The following is a 24,666-nucleotide window of genomic DNA, read 5'->3' as shown; positions in this document are numbered from 1 at the left end:
GGGCTCAGTGGTAGAGCACTTGCCTAGCATGAGTGAGGCTCTGGGTTTGATACTCAGCACCGTATATAAATAAATAAAAATAAAAGATACATTGACAACTAAAAAAAAAATTTTTTTTAAAGACAATGTGAAAAATGTCAGTACTTCCAAAATTAATCTATAGGTAAAGCACAATCCCAATTAGAATCCCATTAGTGTTTTACATATGTGTGTATGTGTTTTGGGTATAGTGTATAAATTGATAAACTGATTCTAAAAGTTATGTGAAAATGCAAAAGACCAAAAGCAGGTAAAATAATCTTAACAAAAAACAGATAACTTACACCTCAGGATACACAGACTTACTTCAATGCTATTGTAATTAGGGCAGTGTGATCCTGGCACCAGGGATAAATAGGCCAGCAAAACAGACTTGAGTTCAGAAATAGACCCACAGATTTATAGACTACTAGATTTATAACAAAACTGGCATAGTTAAGTTTAGAAGGGATGGTTTTTTCAATAAGTAGAGCTGGATAATTAGATATTCATATTTGAAAAAATTTTATCTTGAACTTTCCCACACACCATACACAGAAATCAATTTCAGTGAGGCTTGTGAAATTAGAATCCTGTACAGCCATTTCGGAAAACAGTTTGGCAGTCTCTCAAAAAGGTGAACATAGAGTTACCATATGACCAGCAATTCCATTACTAGGCATATACCCAAAAGAATTGAAAAAAATATGTTCACATAGAAACTTGTGCGCAAAGGTTCATAGCAGCATTATTCATAATTGAAAAGTAGAAACAATGCAAATGTTCATCAACTGATGAATGGATAAACAAAATATTGTATAATTATATGATGGAAATGTACTCAACCATTAAAAAGAATAAAGGACTCATTTAATCTGTAACATGGATGAACCTTGAAAACATTACATTAAATGAAGTGAGACACAAAAGTCCACGTATATGTAATTCCTTTTATGTGAAATGTCCAAAATAGGAAAATCCATAAAACAAACAGTAAATTAATGATTGACTAAGGGAGAAGAAGAAATAAGGAGTGGCTCCTAATTGGGTACAACATTTCTTTGTGGAGCAATGAAATGTTCTGGAACTAGGAAAAGGTGATGATTGTGTTACCTTGTGAATATACTTTTAGAAACAATAACTTGTACACTTTAAAAGAGCAAATCTTGTGACACATTATATCTCAATTCTTAAAAAATAAATTCCAGATTGGTTGTGGCTCTGAAAGTAAAAAGTAAGGTAATAAAGCTTCTGGAGGGCTGGGGAGATAGCTCAATTGGTGGTGTGCTTGCCTTGCGTGCACAAGGCCCTGGGTTCAATCCCCAGGACCCCCCCCAAAAAAAAAAAGCTTTTGGAAGAAGACATAAAACAATACCTTGATGACCCTGAGTTAGGGAAACATTCCTTAGGCAAAAGATTCAAAGAAAAAATACAGGTTATTTGGAGTCCTTAAAATTAAGAACTTCTTCTTTATCAAAAGATACCATTGAAAGTTGAAAGGTAAGTCACAGAGAAAATATTCATATTCTAAAGATATATTTTTTAAAACCTCTAAAAAAAGGGGGGGGGGTGGATAATCAACCAGCAGAAAAGTGAAAAAAGACCTTGATTTTGTACTTCAAAAGAGAAAAAAGGATATCCAAAAAGTACCTTAATCACCAGGGAAAAGTACCTAAATCACACTGATATCAAAATGGCTAAAATTTTAAAAAGATTGACAAAACCAAGTATTAATTAGGATGTAAAGCAACTGGAACTTGGATGCATGCTGGCAGGAATGGCAATTGGCATAACCACATTGGAACACTAGTTGGCAGTCTCTGCTGTAACTAACATGCCTGCCCCGTGAGCCAGCCATTCTCTTGAGCACTTTCTTTCCACCTGGAGAAGTGAGGGCTTATGACCACCAAAAATATGTACAAGAATGTGCATAGTAGGTTGATGAGTAGCAAACCAATCTATGGTGACTGAGAGTAGAAGAGTGGTTACCTTTGTTGGGAGAAAAGAGGAACATTGACCAGAAAAGAGAATAAAGGAGCCTTCAGGGATGTCAGAAACATCTTGTATCTTCAAATAGGCAATAGAGTATATGCATATGTAAAAACTTAGAGCTGTATGCTTGGTATTTGTGTACTTAACTGTATGTAAAACCTAAATATACTGTATGTTATACCTAAATTTTAATTAAGAAAGGGGACTAGAGCCGAGTGCGTTGGCACACACCTATAATCCCACAGTTTGGGAAGCTGAGGGAGGAGGATCGGGAGTTCAAAGCCAGCCTCAGCAAAGGCGAGGCACTAAGCAACTCAGTGAGACCCTGTCTCTAAATAAAATACAAAATAGGGCTGGGGATGTGGCTCAGTGGTTAAGTGCCCCGGGTTTAATCCCCCGTACCCACCCTCCCCGCCCCCCCCCCCCAAAAAAAAGAAAGAGAGAGAAAGAGAGAGAGAGAAAGAGAGAGAGAAAGGAAGGAAGGAAGGAAGGGAGGGAGGGAGGAAGGGAGGGAGGGAGGGAACTGGCAGCTCCCAGCCCTGGGGTTTGATCAAACCCAGCACTGAAAAAAAAATAAAAATAAAAAAGGTAACAAAGATGAAAGAGACAAGAAGCAAGATATGTTGTCCCCATCTTGGTCCTTCCATTCTTGATATCTTAACCTAATCTCCCTGCACCACCTCACTGAAGAACTTTGCAGCACATATATGGTTCCTTGCTATCTAGGAGTGTGTCTTTAGCTTGTCTGCTTAAGACTCTCATCCCTAGTGGTAGCCATAGTGTCCCCAAGAGTTTCAAGAGGCTGTTTAAGAAGTGAGACTCACTGGGCTGGATGGTGCATACCTGTAATCCCAGCAACTCTGGAGGCTGAGGCAGGAGGATCACAGATTGGAGGCCAGCATCAACAATTTAGAGAAGCCTTAAGCAACTTGGCAAGACCCTGTCTCAAAATAAAATAAAATATAAATAGGGACTGGGGGTGTGGCTCAGTGATTAAGTACCCGTGGGTTCAATCCCCAGTACCAGAAACCAAAACAAAACAAGAAGTGAGGCTCTTTGTAGTGCTGGGGATCAAACCCTGGGGCCCTCAGTGACTTCCATTGCTGGGTGGTACACTTTTGCAGGCACAGCACTCTGGCCAACATTGCACCTCAGCAGCTCATCAGCAGCATCCAGCAGCACCACCCCAAAAACTATTTCTGAGGTGCAAACAAATGCAAACAAATGCACAGCCTTGCTTGCCTCAGGCCTAAAGAGATGAACTGTTAGCTGTTTTCAAAGGTGAAGCCTGGAGAGAGGGAAACCCCCGGCAGGGAGACTCGGCCTGAAAAGCGGCGCCCGTTGGAGATGTGGCCTCATGGATGAGCTGGTACACGATTTAGCCTCAGCCTTGGAGCAGACATCAGAGCAGAATAAACTTGGTGAACTGTGGGAGGAGATGGCCCTGAGCCCTCGGCAACAGAGGCGGCAGCTACGGAAGCGCAGGGGCCGAAAGCGCCGGTCTGACTTTGCTCACCTGGCAGAACATGCTTGCTGCTACAGTGAGGCCTCTGAGTCAAGTCTGGATGAGGCCATTAAGGATTGTCGAGAAGTGGCCCCAGTTACCAATTTCAGTGACTCTGATGACACAATGGTAGCCAAACGGCACCCAGCTCTCAATGCCCTAGTTAAGAGTAAGCAACATTCTTGGCATGAATCCGACTCCTTTACTGAAAATGCACCTTGTCGACCACTCAGGCGCCGGCAGAAGGTGAAACGAGTGACATCAGAGGTGGCTGCCAGCCTTCAGCAGAAGCTGAAGGTATCAGATTGGAGCTATGAGAGAGGCTGTAGGTTCAAGTCTGCTAAGAAGCAGCGTCTGTCCCGCTGGAAGGAGAATGCGCCCTGGACCTCATCAAGCCATGGGTTGTGTGAATCAGCAGAAAATAGGACTTTCCTAAGCAAAACAGGAAGGAAAGAAAGAATGGAGTGTGAAGCAGATGAACAAAAACAGGGCTCTGATGAGAACATGTCAGAATGTGAAACCAGCAGTGTGTGTAGCAGCAGTGACACTGGGCTCTTCACCAATGATGAAGGACGGCAAGGGGATGATGAACAGAGTGATTGGTTCTATGAAGGAGAATGTGTTCCAGGATTCACTGTCCCTAATATTCTGCCCAAGTGGGCTCCTGATCATTGCACTGAAGTAGAAAGAATGGATTCTGGACTGGATAAACTTTCAGATTCCACGTTCCTTTTACCTTCTCGACCAGCTCAAAGAGGATACCATGCTCGTTTGAATCTTCTGCCAGGAGCTGCAGCGCGATGCCTCACAAAGGGGCGAAGAAGGCTGGTTGGGAAGGAGTCTAGCATAAGTACTCTGGGTACTGAGAGGATAAGCCATATCATCAGTGAGTCCCGGCAGAAAGAAAAGAATAAAACATTGGCTTCTGATTTTCCTCACATTTCTGCTTGTGCACAGGAGTTTAACCCGCTTTCTCCCCTTTACTCCCTGGATGTTCTTGCTGATGCTTCTCATCGAAGATGTTCACCAGCACACTGCTCTGCCAGGCAGCCAAACGTACATTGGGGACCACCATGTTCACGTGACATCAAGAGGAAACGGAAACCTGTGGCTGCAGCATCTCTGTCTAGCCCCAGTGCAGTTCACTTGGATTTGATGGAGCCAGCCACACCTGCAGCACAAGCCCAGAAGTCCCCACACTCTGAGTGGTTGGTCAGGACCTCTGCCACGGAGAAAGCCACTGACTCAATTACAGCTACATTTTTTAAAATGCCACAAGAAAAGAGTCCTGGATGCAGCTAGAGAGCACTGTTCACCCACCTGGAGCTGACTTGGTGTTGAAAGAAGCGACAGACTTCGTATCGTGTAGTCCTTTCCCGTCCTTTTATCACCGGGACGGGCTCCTCTTCACACAGCGGCAGACTCTTAGAAAATCATGTTGTGGGAATCTTTTTATTAAGCTAGTAAAAGTATTGAGGCAACAATTTTAAAAGGAAAAAAAAAAAAAAAGGTCAAAAAAAAAAAAAAAAAGGTGAAGCCTGGGGCAGATTTTCATGATAAAAGGGACCTTTTATCTTCACTTCCCACAAGCAGCTGCTAAATCTATTACATTAGTTCCTGTCTTTTCTGACTATATACTTCTCTAAAACCTGAGATCCAGGTTTTCATCTCTTCAGTTGTCTGGTAAAGTCATAATTTTATTGTCACTGGCCAGGGAATGAAAATGTCTTGTGCCAGACATGGTGATGGACCCCTGTAATCTCAGTGACTTGGGAAACTGACGCAGGAGGGTCACAAACTTGAGGCCAGCGTCATCAATTTAGTGAAACTCTGTCTCAAAATAAATATTAAGTAACTAAATAAGGGTAGGGCTGTGTCTCAGTGATTAGGTGCCACTGGGTTTAATCCCCAGTACATCACCCCTAAAAATAGAATTATTTCTGGTTCATTCAAAACTCATTTTGTGGGGCCGGGGTTTTAGCTCAGTGGTAGAACGCTTGCTAAGCACGTGTGAGTCACTGGGTTTGATCCTCAGCACCATGTAAAAATAAACAAAATAAAGGTATTGTGTCCATCTACAACTAAAAAAATTTTTTTAATTAAAAAAAAACTCATCTTGTCACTTAAGACTATACAATTATTTATGTATGTATTTTTGGAAAGTAAAAAGTAGAAAAAATAGAAAGTATCCTCATATGTTTTAAAATATAATCATTGGGTGTTATTTTCCCTACCAATAAATAAATGCTAAGACATGACTTTGACTCTGACTTTGACAAGGCTTTTAAAATGTGCTGCATAGAAGACACAGTTGCCAGGCGTCAAATGGCATACCTAAAAAATATATATATATTTTTTTTCCTGTTAATAAAAGTATAGGAAATAATGTAAAGAACTCAGTAAAATCTGTGACATGTTCCTGCTTTCGCTTTACATCTTTTTTAATGTAAAGTAAGTTATTACATTTTAATGTAAAGTCATAGGAAGCCTCCTGTGAGTTCCACCCTGCCATCATTCTCTGTCAGTGCCCAGAAGTAAACACCACTCTCATTTTGATTTTTCCGTTCCCATAAGTGTTTTGGTATGTTTTATGTGTGTATATTCATAAACGATATGTGATTTTATTTTGCTTATTTCTAAGCTTTATATAAATCGTACCATACATGTCATTTCCCCTCTTGCTTATTTTACCCAATTCATTGTTTTTTGAGTTTAATTCATGTTGATATGTGTCATTTGTGTTCACTTATTTTAACTTCAGCATCATATTCCATTGCATAAATATGCCACCATTTGTTTATTCATTCTTTTTTATGGACACTTAAATTGTTTCCAATCTTTTGCAAACAGGGGGTGAATAGAATATTTTTTTACATGGTTAAGAAGTTCTCTAAAAGGATATAAGTAAAAATGCTCTGATAGTTTATATGTATCTTCAATCAAGAAAATATTACTTAGTTTCCTCCTAAATTAATTAATATAGTCACCTTAAGTTTGAGTTTTAATACCACATCCATTTCAACATTTTTTTTTTTAATGGTCCTAGGGATCAAACCCAGTGCCTTATGCATGCTAGGCAAACCCTCTATCAGTGAGCTACACCCCAACCCTAAAACTTTTTAATTAAACTTTTTGATTTTTACCTGTTGATAGTCATGAATGACATGTATTTATAGTTTAAATTTACATTTACCAAATACTAATAAAACAATGCTTTTTAGGCATTTGCATTTCCTCTTATCTGAATTAGCTGTTCATATTCTTTGCCTCATTGATCTTTTTTTTTCTTTCTTTCTTTCTTTTTTTGTGCTGGAAATTGAATTTAGGGCCTCACTCATGTGGAGCATGCACTCTAACACTGAGCTATACCGAACCCCAGTCTTTTTTCTTCTTGATCTATAGGAATTTTATGTGTTCTGCGTATCACTCCTTTGTCAATATTGCATTTAACCTCTCCTGGTTTGTATCTTTTTTTCTTTTTCTTTTTTGAGACAGTCTTGCTAAGTTGCTCAGGCTGGTCTAGAACTTGCAATCCTTCTGCCTCAAACTCCCAAATAGCATGGATTACAGGTGTGCACCTCTGTGCCATCTTAAGTTGTTCGAGATAAAACATTGATGTCTTCCCCAGACTTTTTTACCATTGTCAAAATTATAATCACCATAGCCATTAAGTCAGTAGTGTCTCTTGTTAATTAGTTTGTCTTAGCAAGTTATTGAATAACTGGAACTTTGATGTTCTCATCTATAAAATGAGAATAACTACTTTCATAAAGACAGGGCCTCATGAAGACTAAATGTGATGAGCAGCTGGGCCCCGTGGCTCACACCTGTAATCCCTGCTACTCTGGGGACTGAGGCAAGAGGATCAAAAGTCCAAGAGCAGCCTCTGCAACTTAGTGAAACCATGTCTCAAAATAAAAATTTTAAAATGGCTGGTGATATAGTAGAGCATTGGGCTGCCAAGCTTTAAGACCCTGGGTTCAGTTCCCAGTACAAAAACAAAATAGGATGAAGACTAAATGATAAAACATTCCTATCATCATTCCTAGCCACTGATGGTCAGACAGAAAAGTTAAGATCCTTCCAGAAAATTAGCATCCAGAACAAATAAGAAAAGTCTTTTTACTAAGATTTGTTTAAATTTGGTTAAATCTCCTACATCCTCACTAGCATCTAGAAAAAAAATCTAAATACAGCAATAGCAAATTAGCATTTTTTGCCTAATGAATAAGCAAGATATTTACGAAAATTTTCAGTGCTAATGAGGGAGCCGGTGCTGCTAGCGGGTGTTAAATACGTATTCTTCATTTGGAAAGCGATTCAGATGTATCAGGAACCTTAAAAATGTATTGCTTTGGCCTGTCCCAAAGACTGCCATTGATGCACCCAGAATACGTGTACAAGGGTGTCCACTGCACCATTTATTATTAATGATGAAAATCTAGGAGCAAATTAAATAGAATGGTGTAGTATCTCAAATGTACACAAACACACACACACACATACACACCCTACAGAGTATTGTACAGCCATTAAAAATCATGATTTTTTTTTTTTTTTTTCAGTACTGGGTATTGAACCCAGGGCCTCACACATGTTAGGTAAGCACTCTACCACTAAGCTATATCCCCAGCCCTTTTTTATTTTGTGACAGGGTCTCACTAAGTTGCTGAGGCTGGCTTCAATCTTGAGATCCTCCTGCTTCAACCTCCCAAGTAGTTGGGATTATAGGCATGTGCCACTAAGCCCAGCTTCATGATTTTTTTCAGACTGCCAAAATGGGAATAGAATGCAAAACCTTTATATATTAAGTGGGAAAAAAAAACAGGTTATAAAACTGTACACACATATATATATACACACCCACAGAGTATGGTTCTGATTTAGTTTTATGTACACAAACTGAACAGCAGGAATTATACCACATTTAACTGTGGTTTCTTGTTTTCCATGGGTAAAGGGAATTAAAAATATTTTCTGTAGTTCTGTTTTTTTTCCAAATTTTATGCAATGAGAGTGTATTACGTATATAATCAGGAAAATGTGGTTAATCGGCATGAATTCATTAGGTGTTATGTCTGTATGAAGTGGCTGGTAACACACTACTTTGCCCCACAGCTCCTGCTGGACACCCACTCCCTGAAGATGGTCCTGCTCGATCTCCCTTCCATTGGCTCACAGGTGGTGAGGAAAGCCCCTGCCAGTTACACTAAGATTGTTGTGAAAGGCATGACCCGGGCTGAGATGATCCTCAAGGTAATGGTTGTGTCTTCCTCAGGGATTCTGTTTTAAGCAACTGGTTATATATTTTGATCCCATATTCCAGGGGGATTCTGGTTTCGAAAGCCTAGCATAGGGCCTATCTCCTCCACTAGTCCCAAATGATCATCTGCAGCCTTTGTTTGGACTAAATTTTGGCCTCATCAAATATTATTTGAAGTCAGTAGACAATTACTTGGGAACCAGTAATTCTTTCTGACAAAGGAATTTTTTGTTGTCATGAGATTCTCTTGTAATAAGATTTGGCCAAGACTGGGAGTTAAGTGGAGTTGTCTCTGTGAATCCGTTGTATAAGTCAGGAATCCCTTTGCTTCTCAGCAGGAACACCAGGCCTAGCTATAGGTTATCCTCCCCTCCTACATAAGCCTTTTTGGCTTTCTGTACTTTGTGCCTTTAAATGAACTCTGAACAGATGTTATAGTAACTGAATCTAATCAACAAATTTTTTTAAAGCATTACTTAACAAGATATTGTACTTGAGGTGATGCTGCCAAGAATATCTCGAACACCTCCCTGATTTCCACCTATACCGTGAGAAAAGGGCAGAGGCTAGAGAACAAGTAGAACTATCCTGATAAGGTCTCAAAGTCCAGGGCCCGGAGGCTCTTCAGGCCCACTTCTCAAACAGAATAACTCAAATGATGGCAGGAGAAAAAAGTAGCAGCAGCCCACAGACACCATGGGACCAGGCAGGGCCCCACACAAGCCTTGAGCCACAGCCTGAGGAAACTGGAAGCAGCCCGATGGATTTCTTCTCCAACTGGTGTTCTCTCTGCGGGGAGAACATACAGTTTGGGAATGATCTACAGAGAACTTCTGAGGGAGATGCTCCTCACTGCTCTGGTACATTCTTAGGAATTCAAAACAAAATTATTCTACTGGGGGAAGAAAATCAGATGCTGCTTTCCAAAACCAAATGGAAATGAATCTGAGGGTTGCAACACCATCTGTTTGTGTATTAATTGGTAGTTTAAACGAATGTGTTTAAATGAAGGTCCAGATTTTAGGTCTTCCAAAGAGTGAGGCAGCTTTGGGATTTTTGTTTTTGAGAAGATCCACTCACATCAGTTCCTTTTGTTGCCTGGTTCTCCAGAACAGGCAGAAGGAGCTGGGTATGGCACACCCCTATAATCCCAGTGACTCAGGAGGCTTAGGCAGAAGGATCACAAGCTCGAGGCCAGTCTCAGAAACTTAGGCCCTAAGGATCTTATCAAGTTATCGAGGCCCTGTCTCAAAATAAAGAGGGCTGGGGATGTGGCTCAGTGGTAAAATGCCCCTGGGTTCAGTCCCTGGTACCAAAAAAAAAAAAAAAATGGACAGAAGGAACAGGCACTGGTGCTCATGAAATGCTTCCAACAGGAGACCTTTGACACTGTTTCCCAAATGGTCCCTATTTAAAAAACAAAAAATCTCCTTCCCAGGTGCACTGAATTAGACTACACAGAGAACAAACCCAGAATCTGCACATTAAAAAGCAATCTAAGGGACTGCAGATGTGGTCCAGTGGTAGAGCTCTTGCATGTCATACATGAGGCCCTGGGTTCATCCCCAGCACCATCAAAAAAAAAAAAAAACAATGCAAACAGTATTTGTGATTTGTGGTTTAGCAACTTGGGAAACATTGCTCATTGAATGTGAAGGTGAAATAGACCATCAGGGTATTTCTGAATTTGGGGTCACTGCTGCTCAAGTGAATCTTACCCTTTTCGTGGTCAACTGTCCAAGAGAGGAGAGGTGATCCCTGCCCCACACCTGTGAGTTTTCCTTAAGGTCCTGCTTTTGTCACTTCCCTTGGTAGGTAGTGATGGCCCCCCATGAACCATTGGTGGTGTTTGTAGACAACTACATAAAACTCCTTACAGACTGCAACACAGAAACCTTCCAGAAGATACTAGACATGAAGGTGAGCTCAGTGAATTTTCTTGTCCACCCCAACTCATCCTTCTTACTCTGCAGGGTGGGATATGGGTTACTGAGAGGCTGCCTCAAAATGCATGTTGTGAACCCAAAGTGGTGGGGTATGCCTGTAATCCCAGCAACTGGGGAGGCTGAGGTAGGCAGATCACAAGTTTAATGCCAGCCTCAGAAATTTAAAGAGACACTATCTCAAAAAAATAAAAAGGGACTGGGGATGTAAGTTGGTGATAGAGCACCTATAGGTTGGATCTCCAGTCCCCCCCCCCCCCAAAAAAAAAATCCATGTTGCTAGCCCCACCATGCAACCCAGATTCCTGGAGGGCAGGCCTGGGCATGTAGGCTTCAGGGTTCTGGACCTCCCTGCACTGGGAGCTGATGCTCAGCAGAGGACAGACTGGAGGGAGCAGAAGGATCATCCTTCCTCCGTCTTTACCTGTCCTTTCTTCTCTCTTCACCCTTTCTTTCTCTCCTACCCCATTTTTTCTTCCTGTGCTTTCTCCCAGGGTACTACTGAAGGTTGCTAATCTCCCTGAAGAAAGTTTTTGTCCTCAGCCTGGAATAATTATGCTGATTGTAGGGACCACACTAACTGCAGACTTTCTCTCTGGGCCATCGCAGGACCACCTCCTGACCACTCACTCTCCTCTCTCTCTCACCCTCAGGGGCTGAAGAGAAGTGAGCAGAGCAACATGCTGGAACTCCTGCGCCAGAGACTCCCCACCCCTCCCTCAGGGGCAGAAGGCTCCAGCTCCTTGTCCCTGATGGCTCCTACACCAGAACAGGAATCATCTCGCATCCGCAAGCTGGAGAAACTAATTAAGAAGAGACTGTAGGAGCAGTCTCACAAAGGGCACCAAACCCAGTTCCTGGAAGCCCCGAGTGCCCCTGTACCCGTCCCCCACCAGTGACTCTCAGATTCTCAGTCTTGAGTCTTCTGGACATTGAGGTTGCTACTGTGTCTCTCCCATGCCCTGTATTAATTCCTGTCCCAGTGGGAGAAGCTGAGTAAGGGCTGGGTTATAAAAAGGCGGTTTAGATTATCTCTCATTGCTGACACGGAGGCAGCAGTGGGTGAAAGGTCCCTGTGCTTCAGTTGCTGTTTCCAGGCTGCCCTTGAAGGTTGAGTTGTCATTGGCTCTTATAGCTTCACCATGACAATCATACCCTCCAACACCTGGGCCCTATTCCTTGCCACATGCCTGTCCAGCAACTTGGATGAGGAAGCCTGGATCTTGCTCCTTCCCCTGTCTGCTACTATTGGAGGTCACCTCTGCAGCCAGAAGGCTAAGAGTGTTCCTGGGATTGGCTGAGTGAATGGAGTGCCAGACACAGGATTCAGTACTAGCCTTCATGAGGACAGTGGAAGCATGTGCACTTTTCCATGTAAATCACAGTTTCCTGGTACCTTCTATGACAAGGCCAAGTTTCCCTGTGTTCTCATTTCTTGTTAGTCTCCAGAAGAGAAGAGCCCTCTGTGTCTTTCACTCTGGAGGGCTGTATGAACCAAGCCTTGGAAACAAACCAGACTGGGGCTGCTGACCTGTTGTAGAGACCGACCCAGATCTGCCATAGCGGGTTCTCGGGTGTAGGGTGCAGCTCGGTGGTAGAACACTTGCCTGGCATGTGCAAGGCCCTGGGTTCAATATCCTGCACTGCCAAAAATAATAAGTGGGTCCTGCTTGGCACTGTGTTATGTGAGATTATTTTCTCTTTCTTTATTCCCTCTCTGTTCCTGACTTTTGGGGAAGCAATTACCTTCTATGTAAGGAAACCAGAAAGTTCTCTTAGAAAACCTTTTCTAGTTTTTTTCTGCAGATGAACTGTAGGAGGGAATAGATAACCTGTACTATCTGATGTCCTCATGCTCATTCACTTTCAAACCCAGAGTACTTTCCAGAGTCATCTGAAACAATAAAGATGGTGTTCAGTGTGCACAACACCGTGTATTAACAAGAGAGAACCTGGTGTAGCTCAGTGGTAGAGCACTTGCCTGGCATGTATGAAGCACTGGGTTTAATTCTCAGCAACACATATAAATGAATAAAATAAAGGTCCATGGACAACTAAAAATATTAAAAAAAAAAAAAAAAAAAAGAGAGAGAGAGAAAAAACCTGGGTCCTTAGATACCAGGAACAGAAAATTGACCTTACTCTCCAGGCTCAGAACTGGCCTGGCCCAGAACGCAGCTTGAGTCCAGACTCAAGTCCTGTCTACCTACTGGCTCTGGGCAGCAAAGCTTTGCAGAAAATTGCTCCATAGAGCCACTACAGTGCCCTGGCATCATCCTGCATCCAGGAGGCAGGTACTGTACCAGGTAGTCACCTTAATTCTCTTGGTATACTTGAGACCAAGGCTTATTTAACCACGACCACAACCTGAGGGTGACCCCCGCTGGGGAGAGCCCTGAGGTAGGAGGTAGAGCTCTCTATAGATGAAGCGTGTGTGAGGCCTCAAGATCAAATTAGGTTATCCCATAGTGCTCAGAACTGAGTGTTCAGGACAGAGAAAGTTTTCTGAAAACCTGTAAAACTTGTGACAGCCATACAGTAGAAAACTTTAAGGTTTGAAAAGCTAGTGAGAAACATTGGCTGTTCGTCTCCACCTTGTTTTCCCAGTATACCACTCCACACTATTTCCCTCCCTCCCTCTGACCCTACCCATCAGTTCCAACTTTGAAACCCCGCCTCTGCCCTGTGCTGGAGATGGAACCCAAGGCCTCAGGCATGCTGGGTAAGGCATGCTCTACCTCTAAGCCCACCCCCCGCCCCAGAGCCTCATTTCTTTTATCAGCTTCCAGCCTGTTCTTGCTAGTCAGTAGAACTCTTATGTATTGAAAACTCTAAGAAGAAAATAAGTGGTGAAGAGATAGGACTGTTAGTGGAGCTCTGTTAGGAAAAGATTCAAGATTAGAGACGAGCAGAAGGATTGGGGAGGGGGTTGGGAGGCTTGGCCTTAGCAGGATTCCTCTGTGCTATCATGTTGCTCTGGTAAGGTTATATGCACTAATTGAAAGAAGGGGTGGTGGGCTAGTCTCCAAACAGCACAGCCAATTCAGCCGTCTGTCATCGACCTAGGGAGGCTGGGAAAGCCAGTGCACTCCTGCACCTGGTTCTTGTCACTCTCAGTGTTTACAGATCCACACTTCTCCTTTTAGTTCATTCATGAGGAGTTATTTTTCTGGACATCTCCATAATGGCATTGAGATGTCAAGCTGCTGTTTTCCCAGTTGGTGGTCACCGCCAGGGAAGTTGCTTTCCTGATTTATTACATTGTCAGAAATCCCCAAGGAGTCAACATTTGTCAGTTGGAGTTATGTTCAGTGTCTCTGATGGGGACTGAATACGGGGAGTGCAGCCTGGAGAGACAGCATGTTTCTCACCTGGGGACATGCACCAGAATCACCTGGGGCCCTTTTAAAAAATGTAGATGCCTAGAGATTTTGAGTCAGTAGGTCTGCAGAGGGGCCTGGCGTGTAGTCTTAAACGCTCCATAGGTGATTACATTTGTCTATCAATATCCACGGAGGATTGGTTCCAGAACTCCCCCCACCCCGTGGATATAAAAATCTGCAGATGCTTGAGTCTCCTCATATAACACGCCATAGCCTTTGCCTATACTCTAAACACCTCCTGCTGTACACTTTAAATCATCTCTAGACCACTTATATATCTAACATGATAGAAACGTTACACAAATAATTATACTGGATTGTTTGGGGAATAATGACAAGAAAAAGGTCTGTACTTATTTCATGTAGGCACAGTTTTGTTTTGTTTTTTCCAAATACTTCTGATCCACTTTTGGTTGAATCCACAGTTGTGGTATCCACAGATATAGATGGCTGACTATGGGAGGTTTATTCTTTTCTAAGAACCATTGCAATACACAAAAATTTGCTTTATTAAAGGGTTCCTGTAGCCCATTTGCATAAATGTATATTTTTCTGGTTCTCTGAGTGTAACTGCAGTACAGCGATCTTTGCTTATAGCCAGCAGCTTTCATTTCAAACTCATGTTAGTAGTCAGGGGTGCCAGGAGCTGCACTCTCATTCAACACTGATGACGAGTCTTCCTCTTTTGATGACCAAGCCCCAAACAGAAGCTTTACTTATTATTGTTACTTCAAAATAACATATATAAAGGAGTAGCCATTGATGAAAGCAGCATCCAATAACCATAATTCCGTTAACCTCGGATACTGTACCCTACTTTCTCTAGCCTCTTTAATTTTTTTTAAGGCACCCAAGATTGAACCCAGAGGTGCTTAACCACTGAGCCACATCCCCAGATCTTTTCATTGTTTATGTTGAGACAGGGCCTCATGAAGTTGCTGAGGCTGGCTTTGAACTTTCAATCCTCCTGCATCCGCCTCCAAGCCGCTGGGATTACAGGTGTGCACCACTGCACACAGCTCTCTAGCCTCTTTAAAAACAAAAAACAAAAACAACTTTGAAGTCTCCTTGTGGTTAAAATAAATATTGACAATTTATAAATTGATAAAGAATTCACTGTTACTCTTATTATGGACAGCCTTTCTGGAGAGCTGGCTTAGAGGTGCCAGACTGGAGAAAGTTCTGTTTGGACTACACCCCTGAAACAGGAGTCACAATGGACAGGGATGTTTTGATCTCCAAGTTCAGTTCTGAACCTAAAGCTAGTGCCACTCCTTCCTCTCTTGTGGGGCCTAGTGTGTGTTAGGCTTTGGGTTCAATCCCTAGTGCTGAAAAGCAAAAATAAAAACCTTCCTCTCTGGCAGAACAAAGAGCCAGTACCCAAGACTCTGCCCAGCACCCACAGAGGGTTCCTGTTCTCTCATGTGTCAGGTAGTGCCATGGTATAGATTAAACAGGAGTGAGAGCAGAGGTGCCAAGAGCAACGTAACAGTGAAGAGCAGACAGGGCAGGAGAGCAGGTCCAAGGCTGCTGCCTGATGCGGGGGATGTTCCACGGGCTCCTCCTGAGTTGCTGTTAGACAAGGAAGCTTGGTTCCCTGTTTACAGAACACTAGGGGAAATGCCAGAAGAGAACAGCTGGAAATGTAATTCCTCTCCCTAGGAAGAAAAGTCTCAAAATAGCTCACTTGAAGGTGAAGGCAAGCGTTCCACACTTTTTGTCTACTCCAAGTCAGATTCCTAAAAATAAAATGGTTAGAACTCACTGCACTGGGCCATTTAAGCACTAGCCTTGGAAACATGGACTCATGAAAATGCATGCAGATGTAAGGAATACCATTGCATTTTATATATTAAATAAAAATTTCCAGTCCCATCCTAGTATTCATCAAAATAGCCTCTTGGACCCTCAGAGTTCTACACCTTTGGGAGACCTAAATTGCTTTAAAGTAAAGGAATTACTTTTTTGTGTAAATATCTTTCATTTTGCCCATCTGGAAGTGATTTCTTGGTGCACATTGGAGCACAAAATACTGCAGTTAATTAAAGCATTACTGGATGTCACTTGCTAGAATGTCTTTCCCTATTGCTAACAGAAAACAGAAGGGGCTACAGGAAAGAATTAGCAAGCCCAGGAACCTTGGGCCCCCTCCCAGTGACTGCCTTCCTCCTGGTGAAGAGGCAGGTAGAGATGTACCCCTTCCCTGGTGATCGAAGGAAGCAATGCACAAGAGGAGATGGAAGCGGTCACCAGCCAGGTGCTGGCCTGCCCATCTGTGGTGGCATCCTCTCTGAATATGCGTGCTGTATTTGGAATCTCCCCGTATTCTGAGTTCCTACCCTCTTATCTTTCCCTTCCCTACTCTTCCTGTCCCAAGCACAGCTGCTTTCCCATGTGACCCCCCAGCGATTCCTCTCCTGTATACAGTAAGTTAATCCTGTTTTCTTCATTACAGGGTGGATATTTTGCAACAAAAACTTTTTTGAGAAGTCTGATATTTCTTTCCACAGTGGAAGGTCTGTGGCACCACTTCCATTAGTTTGGCTCCAAAATCATTACCCAGTTTCCATTGTTTGTTGGCACCAGCTCCCCCACTTCAGTAGGGCAGCCAGGGATCAGTCCCATGGACAAAGAAACACTTCCTCCCTTCCCACCCAGGAGGGCTGTCAAAGATGATTTACCCACCACTTCTCTGCCTTCTCACCTACACAACCAGGCTTGGAAGGTGCTGGTGAGCAGTGGCCTGTGAAGAATGTGTCCATTTGAGAGCCCACGGGGAAGGAAAACTTCCATGGAAAGCCTACTGTCAGGTCTGGTTCTGGCACCTTGGCACTGGGCGAGTCATTGATCCTCTGAGTCTCAGCTTTCAGTATCTGTGAGAGGGGATTATAACAGGGATGTGAAGGTGACATGAGACTGGTTGTGTGTATGGTTCTGTACACCACATGGCGGTGGGAAATGTGAAGTGTTCCTTATCATTTGCCCTGGCCAGAGTCTGTGGCTAACAGGTCTGGAGAGTTGCTGTGTCACCCCACATGGCCGCCTTACTCTCCCTGGGCTGACTAATAAAATGGCCAAGTGGCAACATATCCTGCTGTGTGTGCAAGCTGCATCCGCAGCAAGCATCAGAATTATCTAGTCTTTGCCTTATTAGGTCATGATTGTGATATCCATCTTACGCAAGAGTTTTAAGACTGCATTCTGTATTCTCCTTGCCCTGGCAGCTGCTATTTCCGTAGCATTTAGGGATAAACCTGCAGATACAGAAGAGAGTTTCCTCCTCCTGGTGCTGTTGGCTGGACCGCCTGTGGTGGAAAATGGGGCACATTTCCTCTGCCTGCAAGTGAGAAGGGTTGCCAAAGCTTCCTTCCAAACAAATTATTTAGGTATGGTGTCTCATGTCCGTAACTAGACTCTAGCTAACCACTTCTGGCAGGGACAGAATTCTTGCCGGCATGCCCCGCCCCCCCTTTTTAACCTATAATGTCCAAAAAAACTAAGCAATATTATCTTAAGATAGCCAATCAGGGGACTGAGGATGTAACTTAGTGGTAGAGTGCTTGCCTAGCATGCACCAGGCTCTGGGTCTCATCCTCAGTACCAAAAACAAACAAAAAAGGTAGCAGGACCCAGTGGCACACACCTGTGATCCCAGCGGCTCAGGAGACTGAGACAGGAGGATCCCAAGTTCAAAGCCAGCCTCAGCAACTTAGGGAGGCACTAAGCAACTCAGTGAGACCCTGTCTCTAAATATTAAAGTACAAAAAAAGGCTGGGGATGTGGCTCAGTGGTTGAATGCCTCTGGGTTCAATCCCCATACCGAAAAAAAAAAAAAAAGGCTTTGAGGTTCACAGTTTGGATTCCTTTAAAGTTGCTTTGCAAGTTTAGACCTTGCCCAAGGCCAACTGAACCCTTATATTCAGCTGCAAAGTTCCTGCCTGGCTCTTTCAGTCCCCTTTGGGGTCCATAGATTCAGAGTATGAGGGATGAATCGGAGTGACCTTTAAAAAATAAAGAGTTAAGCTGGAGATGCAGCTCAGTGTTAGAGCCCTTTCCTAGCATGCAGGAGACCCTGGGTATAATCCCCAGCACCGCAAAATAAATAAAAATAGTTTTAAATGCTTTGTCCCCTAGGAATGTTTCTCACTTAGTCTGAGGGCTCTGGTAGCTTCTGCTCAGTAATGAAATGGAATTTGCAGTTTCCGTGCCTCCTTCTGTTTGGGGTAATTTTCCAGCAAGTGAGAAATTAAGAACAGCTTCTCCACAAACTTCCTTCCACTTCCGGGGCCAAGAAAAGTATTTGTAAAGCACTCTGCAACTTACAGGGGTACCAGGTGAGATGGTGACAGGAAACACCAGCTCCTTGAGTCTGTCTGCTTTGTGCTGATGGAAAAGGAAGGCACTTTTCAGGGAGGGGGAAATACCAGCTGCCAGGGAGCCCGAATTCCACAGGCTTCTTCACCAAAGAAGCTTGAATCCGGGCCGACTAGAGCAACCACTGAAGAGCTTTAGCAGGCAAGTGGAAAAATTATCAAGTGCTGTGTGAAGAAAACGTCAGCTCACACTGAGAAACCCTCCCAATCCCATACCCAGGCCCAGAGCACTCCATGCATGGCGCTTAACTCCCCCAGTAAGTACTGGGGTGTGAACCCAGGGGCTCTACCACTGAGCTTTATCTCTAGTCCTTTTTACTTTTTATTTTGAGGGGAGGGGGTCTGGCTAAATTTCCCAGGCCGGTCTCAAACTTTCCATCCTCCTGCCTCAGCCTCCAGAGGCACTGTGTTTACAGCCGTACAATCTCTGTGCCTTGCTGTGCTTAACTCTTAAGGATCCCAAGTGTTGACTCTGCAGGAAGTGAGCTGGATTGCAGAGGAGGGTGCTGATGATAGTTAAGGCTCCAGTTGGTTCAGCCCTGGCCCTTGGCTGCAGGGCCCAGCTGTGTGTGACCCACATATATTCTTTGATCATAAGCAGGTCTAGATGATTCAATGAGATCTGTTCATGTTTGAGGGAGGAGGGTGTAAAAAAGGGACGGGAGAAAAGGGGGTTGAATTTCATCCATAATCTCATGGGATCAAAATCCCCCCATTAAGGGCTGGGATTGTGACTCAGTGGTAGAGGGCTTGGCTAGCACACACGAGGCACTGTGTTTGATCCTCAGCTCCACATAAAAACAAATAAATAAATAAAATAAAGTTATCGTGTCCATCTACAACTGAAAATTTATTTTTTTAAAATCCCCCATTAAATAGATGTGATTAACTCCATTTTGTGGATGAGCTCTGGAGGCTCAGAGAGGGAAAGTGGCATCCCGAGGCTGCGTGGCCAGGAAGGAACAGAGGCAGGGTTTGTCTCCAGTCCCATTCCATCATCCTGGCACCCATACTCCACAGGTAGCTTTCAAGTTTAGGAAACCAAATTTTCCATGGAATCCTCACTATATGAAATAGATATAAAGTATTAATATATTTTATGAGTTTAAATAGTTTTAAAAGCAAATCAGTAAGAATATTGAAACTATTTTAGTAAATAGAAAGCATTTAAAATCTAAGGTTATGGATGACAACTTACCTGCATCAACCCCAAATAATTTATTTCCGTTTGCTTTGTTTGCACACAATAGAGAAATCTCAATTTGATCCAGTTAATGACTTAGAAATAGTATCATGTTCTTCAGTTTTTAAACAGCCCTGTTTCCAAGGCACCAAGAGATTCTCCAGAAGTCTCTGTGGAGCTGAACAGCCCTGGCAGCAAAAGGACACACTGAGGGTCTTCAACAGCTGACATCTCCCATGTGGCACACTGGAGGATGCATGCTGTGTTGTAAACAATTGTTAATGTCTATTTTTTAGGACAGGTTTAAAATAGGGTTTTTTTGGGGGGTGGGGTGGGGTACTGGAGATTGAATCCAGAGGCACTCTACTGCTGAGATGCATCCCCAGCCCTATTTATTTATTTATTTACTTATTTACTTATTTTCATTTTGACACAGGATCTTGCTCAGGCTGGCTTGAATTTGGTGATCCTCCTGCCTTAGTCTCCGGAATTGCTGCGATTATAGGTGTGAGCCATGCACCCAGCATAATATGCATTTTAAATGTGAAGTTAGAATCAAACTTTTGTAAAGGCCCTTCCCCCATCAAAACATCTCTGAAGAATTCAAGTTTTCTCCCCTCTGTCTATTTAAAAACTGCTGCTCTTTTTAAAACAATGTTCCTGTTTGCTTTTTTGACCCCAAAGGGGAGGAGGAGGTTTGGCACGATCCCCTCAGTACAGGAAAGAGCGCCATTTCATTTGAAGTGCACCACCCACTCAGCGACAGCACCTGCACTATCACCTAAATGCTGTGTGAACAGCCCTGGAAGCCCCATCTCTTCAGGAAAGGACAAGAAGCGCTCTGCTAAGTAACCCCCCATGCAAGACAGGTGTGTTCTAAGAACGAAATGGTGAAACCAGCATGGAGGGAAGGGGCTTGCGCAACCTTTGAAAGGAAGCAGATTCTTCTACCAAACCCCCCACAAGCTCCAAATATTATACCTGAGACCTCACACATCTGCATATGCAATGCTTCTCAGCCTTTTCAGAACTTGAAACGCAGACATGACAGTGTGTATCCTGTGGGGCAAATCAGTAGAAGGGGCTGCTCGGATCCAGGTGATGGATCTGGGAACTGTGGCTGCTTCAGGGCACCCCTCCCTCTCTCCGCAGTCCCAACAGCTTTGAAGGGCTCAGTAGTTGGGCATTTGCTATGTCCCATAGCAGTTGGTCCAACTGTCCAGTTGGGAACTTCTGAATTGGAGCATCTGGTTTTGGTGGTATATTGGTTTTTTGTTTGGGGACTTTGGTCAAAGTCCCTCCTTTTGTAGATGAAATACTGAGGCCCCAAGGTTTTCGAGCCCCTGCCATGAAAGAAGACGGGCTGGCAAAGCCTGAGTCACCCATGTGGAGCCCACTTTCAGTTCACTGTCCCACTCTCCCTAGCTGGGCTGCCCTGGGGTCTTTGTTCTGCCCTCCTGGTTCCTTAGGCTTGGTCTCCTTTTCCCTGCTGCCTGCAGAAGTGAACAGGAGTCTCCATTCTTCCTTGATCCTGTTGTCCTTTCAGCCACATGCTTCTTTTCTATCGGCTTTGGTAGCATTTCAAACAAGATGTCCACAGTCTCCAACTCAACTGCGTTCCCTCTTGGGCATTCCAATTCCATCTCAGCAACTCTCTTACTTTACACTTGCCATACGGCTGAGTCCTCCCACCCCAGAAGTCTCCCGTAACTCCTTTGAGACCTCCCTTTCCTGCCCGGGTACTGCATGGCCTCCTTCACCAGCCCTCCTTTCTTTCACCATGGCCAGGCCTCTAGGTCTGAGGCCTCCTGCTGTTTCCACTCCAGCCTCTTTCAGAAAATGTACCTGCTGTCACAGGAGCAATGCCAGCTGACTTCTGAGGTCAGTCCACTTTGCAGGGCCCATCATTGGTGCCTACGTGCCATCTCAACTCCCTTTGAAAGAATGGACATTTTTTTAAGCTGTCTGTTTTATCTCAACTCCCTAAGGTTTCCCTCCCAGTAATGGGAACAAAGCCCTTAAAGCTGTTCCAGGAAACAGCCCCAGAGAGTAAAAGAGTAAATTGAGCCTAATAGCCAGATAGTGCTCAAACAGTAGGATTACCAGAAACTATTGACCAGAATCTACACCCTGTTGTGAAACATTGTGAAATATGTTGTCAGCAAACCCAGACCCCCTTTGAAATTTCCCGGCAGCTTTGTCCCCCTTTTCCCCCTTTCATGTGTGACCCCTCCTGATGTGTGGTTTCTGCCTTTATAAACCTACAAGATTTTCTGCTAGGGACTCGACTCCTGGAGTTGGGTCCCGGCGCCCTGGAATAAACACCTCTTGCGGTTTGCATCAAGTGACGCCTCCTGCGGTTGATTGGGGTTGCCGTCCATCCGTGGGACAGAGTTGGGGTTTCCTTTTTGGGGGGCCTTACACCTTCCTGAGATTCCCCACTTCTAAATGTTACCCCCCTTCCCTATTTCCTCAGTCCCAAAACCTTACCGTCAGTCACCCTGGGCCAATAGGATGAGTTTATCATAAAGTTTATCTTGTCAGCCAATAGGATGAGTTTATCATAAAATTGTTAATTATTGATTATATAAATAACACTCATGGAAATCAAAAGAAAATCTAAGCCAGGTACAGGGGTACATGCCTGTCATCCCAGGGACTCAGGAGGCTGAGGCAGGAGGACAGAAAGTTCAAGGTCAGCCTCATTAACTTAGCAAGGCCCTGTTCAAAATAAAAATTTTAAAAAGGAATAAAGGTGTAGCTCATTTGGTAGAGTGCCCCTGGGTTCCTTCCCCAGTACTGCAAATTAATTAATTAATTTAAAAAGAATAAAAAAAAAAAAAAAAAAAAAAAAGGGCTGGGGATATAACTCATGGTAAAGTGCCCTGTTCAATTCCAAGTACAAAAAAAATGCTGTCATAATATTTGCTTGTTCTTTAAAGTACAATAAAGCTGAGTGTGGTGACAATTTGGGAGGCCTAGACAAAAATAAAATGAAGTACAATATTACTATTAACAAATTAACAAGTTAACAAATTAAAACAACATATTAAAAGTCCTACTCTTTCTTTATGTTGGTATTGGGGAAGAGAGAGGGGTACTTTTCAAAAAAAAATATTAAGTACATTTTTCTGCAGTTTAACAATATATCTTGAGTATATTTTTCCTTGGCACATATAAAACTCATAGGCATCCGTGTGTGTGTGTGTGTGTGTGTGTGTGTGTGTGTGTGTGTGAGAGAGAGAGAGAGAGAGAGAGAGAGAGAGAGAGAAAGGGGGTGGTTGGGGACTGGGGTTCTAACCCAGATCCTCACACATGCTAGGCAAGTGTTTGACTACTGAACTACACCACCAGCCCTCCTTTTTTCTCTCTCTCTCCCCATTCCCTCTTTTCATACTGGGATGCTCTACCACTGAACTACATTTGCATCTCTTTTTATTTTAAGAAAGGGTCTCACTAAGTTGCCCAGGCTGGCCTCCAACTCGTGATCCTCCTGCCTCAACCTCCTGTTGCTAGGATTACAGGCATGTGCTAACCCTCACTTTTTTACTGACTGCGTAGGGTTTCATAGTTCAGATATACCACTGTTTATTTCTCCAGTGCTGTTGTTTGATGGTATATGTCCCTCCAAAATTCATATGTTGAAATGTAATTGCTTATGGGATAGTGTTTAAGAGTAGACCTTTAAAAGGTGATTAAGTCATGATGTCAGAGCTCTCATGAATGGGATTAAGGACTTTATAATGAGGTGCATGGGAGGTGGAAGCTCTTCATCTCACCTTGCCCTTCTGCCTTCTACCATTCAGCAAGTTAACAACAAGTCTCCCTCTCAGAAGCAGAGAACAATCCTGGTCAGACAGTCTTGGATTTCTCAGGCCCCAGAACTATGAGAAATAATTTTTTCACTTGTGAAATACCCAGTCTGTGGTATTTTGTTATAGCAGCATGAACAGACTGACACAGTCAGTCTCCTATCAATACACAAACAGGTTGTTGTATTTTTTGGCTATTAGAAATGCATCATCGGTGAAAATCTTTCTAGAAATTCTATGCTTACTTGTGCTCACATTTTTACAGGATACCCTCCTAAAATCGTTACATTTCCACTTGAAAAGGTGAAAGGCTATGCACATTTAAAATGTTGCCAGCTCTTCCTGAATGCCCTCTACAAGGTGGTTTTACTGCACATGCCACAGGCAGTGTGTGGGTACCCACCCCTCCACATCCTCAATTGCCCTAGATGTTTTTTCCTGCTTCTTAAGCTGGAGGATGTAGTTGCAGACTTAACTGTAGAAACCGAGTAAGTAGAAGTTCCCCTTTGGTTTTCATTGCTCAAGAACAAATGTGACCCAACTCATACTGTGTCTTGCAGGAAGGCTTCCATATTCAAGGGTTATTGAATAAAAGACCAAGACTCCCCCCACCCCCAATCAGGGCTCCTAGAGGACACGCTCTGTTGGTTCATGCCTGAGATCAATGGTCATCCTTTTTATACCTAGTTAAAAAAAATAGATACTAAAGTGTGTATTTTTGTGGGTTAGGGCTGTAGCTAAGTAGTAGAGCACTTGCCTAAGATGTGCAAGGCCCTGGTTCCAGCCCCAGCACGGCAAAATACGGCTATTTTTTCGTTCTTTCTTACCTCTGCTCTTTCCCCATTACTGCAGCAGCAGGTACATGGTCTTACATCCCTGTCCTCAGGTACAAATGGTAAAGACAGAATAGCTTTAATTCTTTGTATTTGAACTCATGTGTAGACTTTAAATTCTTTAGTAGAAATATGAGTCTTGAAAGCCATGGCTGCTCATGCCAGAGTGTTAGAATGTCATTTAGTTTTGCTTCTTATTTAAAGTATGCCTTTAAATTCTAAGTACCAAAATCCTGGAGAACTTTGCATATAATACTCTCCATCACCATAAGGATAGTACATCTTAACATGAACTCTTTTTCCATCAAAAAAAAAAAAAAAAAAAATGCCAGATGTGAAGGTACAGACCTGCAATCCTAGCT

General features: G+C 43.3%; 3 protein-coding genes and 1 long non-coding RNA gene across 5 annotated transcripts in view; 3 read left to right on the top strand and 1 right to left on the bottom strand.

The window, feature by feature from the left end:
- Positions 1-12,396, top strand: part of VPS53 (VPS53 subunit of GARP complex) — a 138,673-nt gene extending 126,277 nt beyond the window's left edge. For both annotated transcript variants that reach the window (XM_079130805.1, XM_079130804.1), the window contains exons 20-22: positions 8,633-8,770; positions 10,593-10,697; positions 11,374-12,396. In XM_079130805.1, the coding sequence (XP_078986931.1) occupies positions 8,633-8,770; positions 10,593-10,697; positions 11,374-11,544 (414 nt within the window). In that variant the 3' untranslated portion in view covers positions 11,545-12,396. The remainder of the gene's footprint in view (positions 1-8,632; positions 8,771-10,592; positions 10,698-11,373) is intronic.
- Positions 1-24,666, top strand: part of RPH3AL (rabphilin 3A like (without C2 domains)) — a 259,447-nt gene that overhangs the window by 24,048 nt on the left and 210,733 nt on the right. The gene's annotated exons all lie outside the window — the stretch shown is intronic.
- Positions 3,317-5,022, top strand: LOC306657636 (G patch domain-containing protein 2-like). Its single transcript, XM_079133817.1, has one exon. It carries the CDS (start codon positions 3,368-3,370, stop codon positions 4,814-4,816), a length of 1,449 nt encoding a protein of 482 aa, XP_078989943.1. The 5' UTR covers positions 3,317-3,367; the 3' UTR covers positions 4,817-5,022.
- LOC306656136 overlaps positions 12,435-24,666 on the bottom strand; it is a 96,501-nt gene continuing 84,269 nt past the window's right edge. The window contains exon 2 of the long non-coding RNA XR_013762426.1: positions 12,435-14,923. This is a non-coding gene — a long non-coding RNA (uncharacterized lncRNA). The remainder of the gene's footprint in view (positions 14,924-24,666) is intronic.

This window comes from Sciurus vulgaris, assembly GCF_902686455.1.
Source record: "Sciurus vulgaris genome assembly, chromosome: 3".
Classification (NCBI taxonomy): domain Eukaryota; kingdom Metazoa; phylum Chordata; class Mammalia; order Rodentia; family Sciuridae; genus Sciurus; species Sciurus vulgaris.
The sequence above is the reverse complement of the archived record's forward strand: the minus strand, read 5'-3'. Positions and strand labels throughout refer to the sequence as shown.

What these genes read in the sequence shown, in the direction of transcription:
- LOC306657636 (XM_079133817.1), top strand. Translation starts at nt 3,368, where the DNA reads ATGGATGAGCTGGTACACGATTTAGCCTCAGCCTTGGAGCAGACATCA.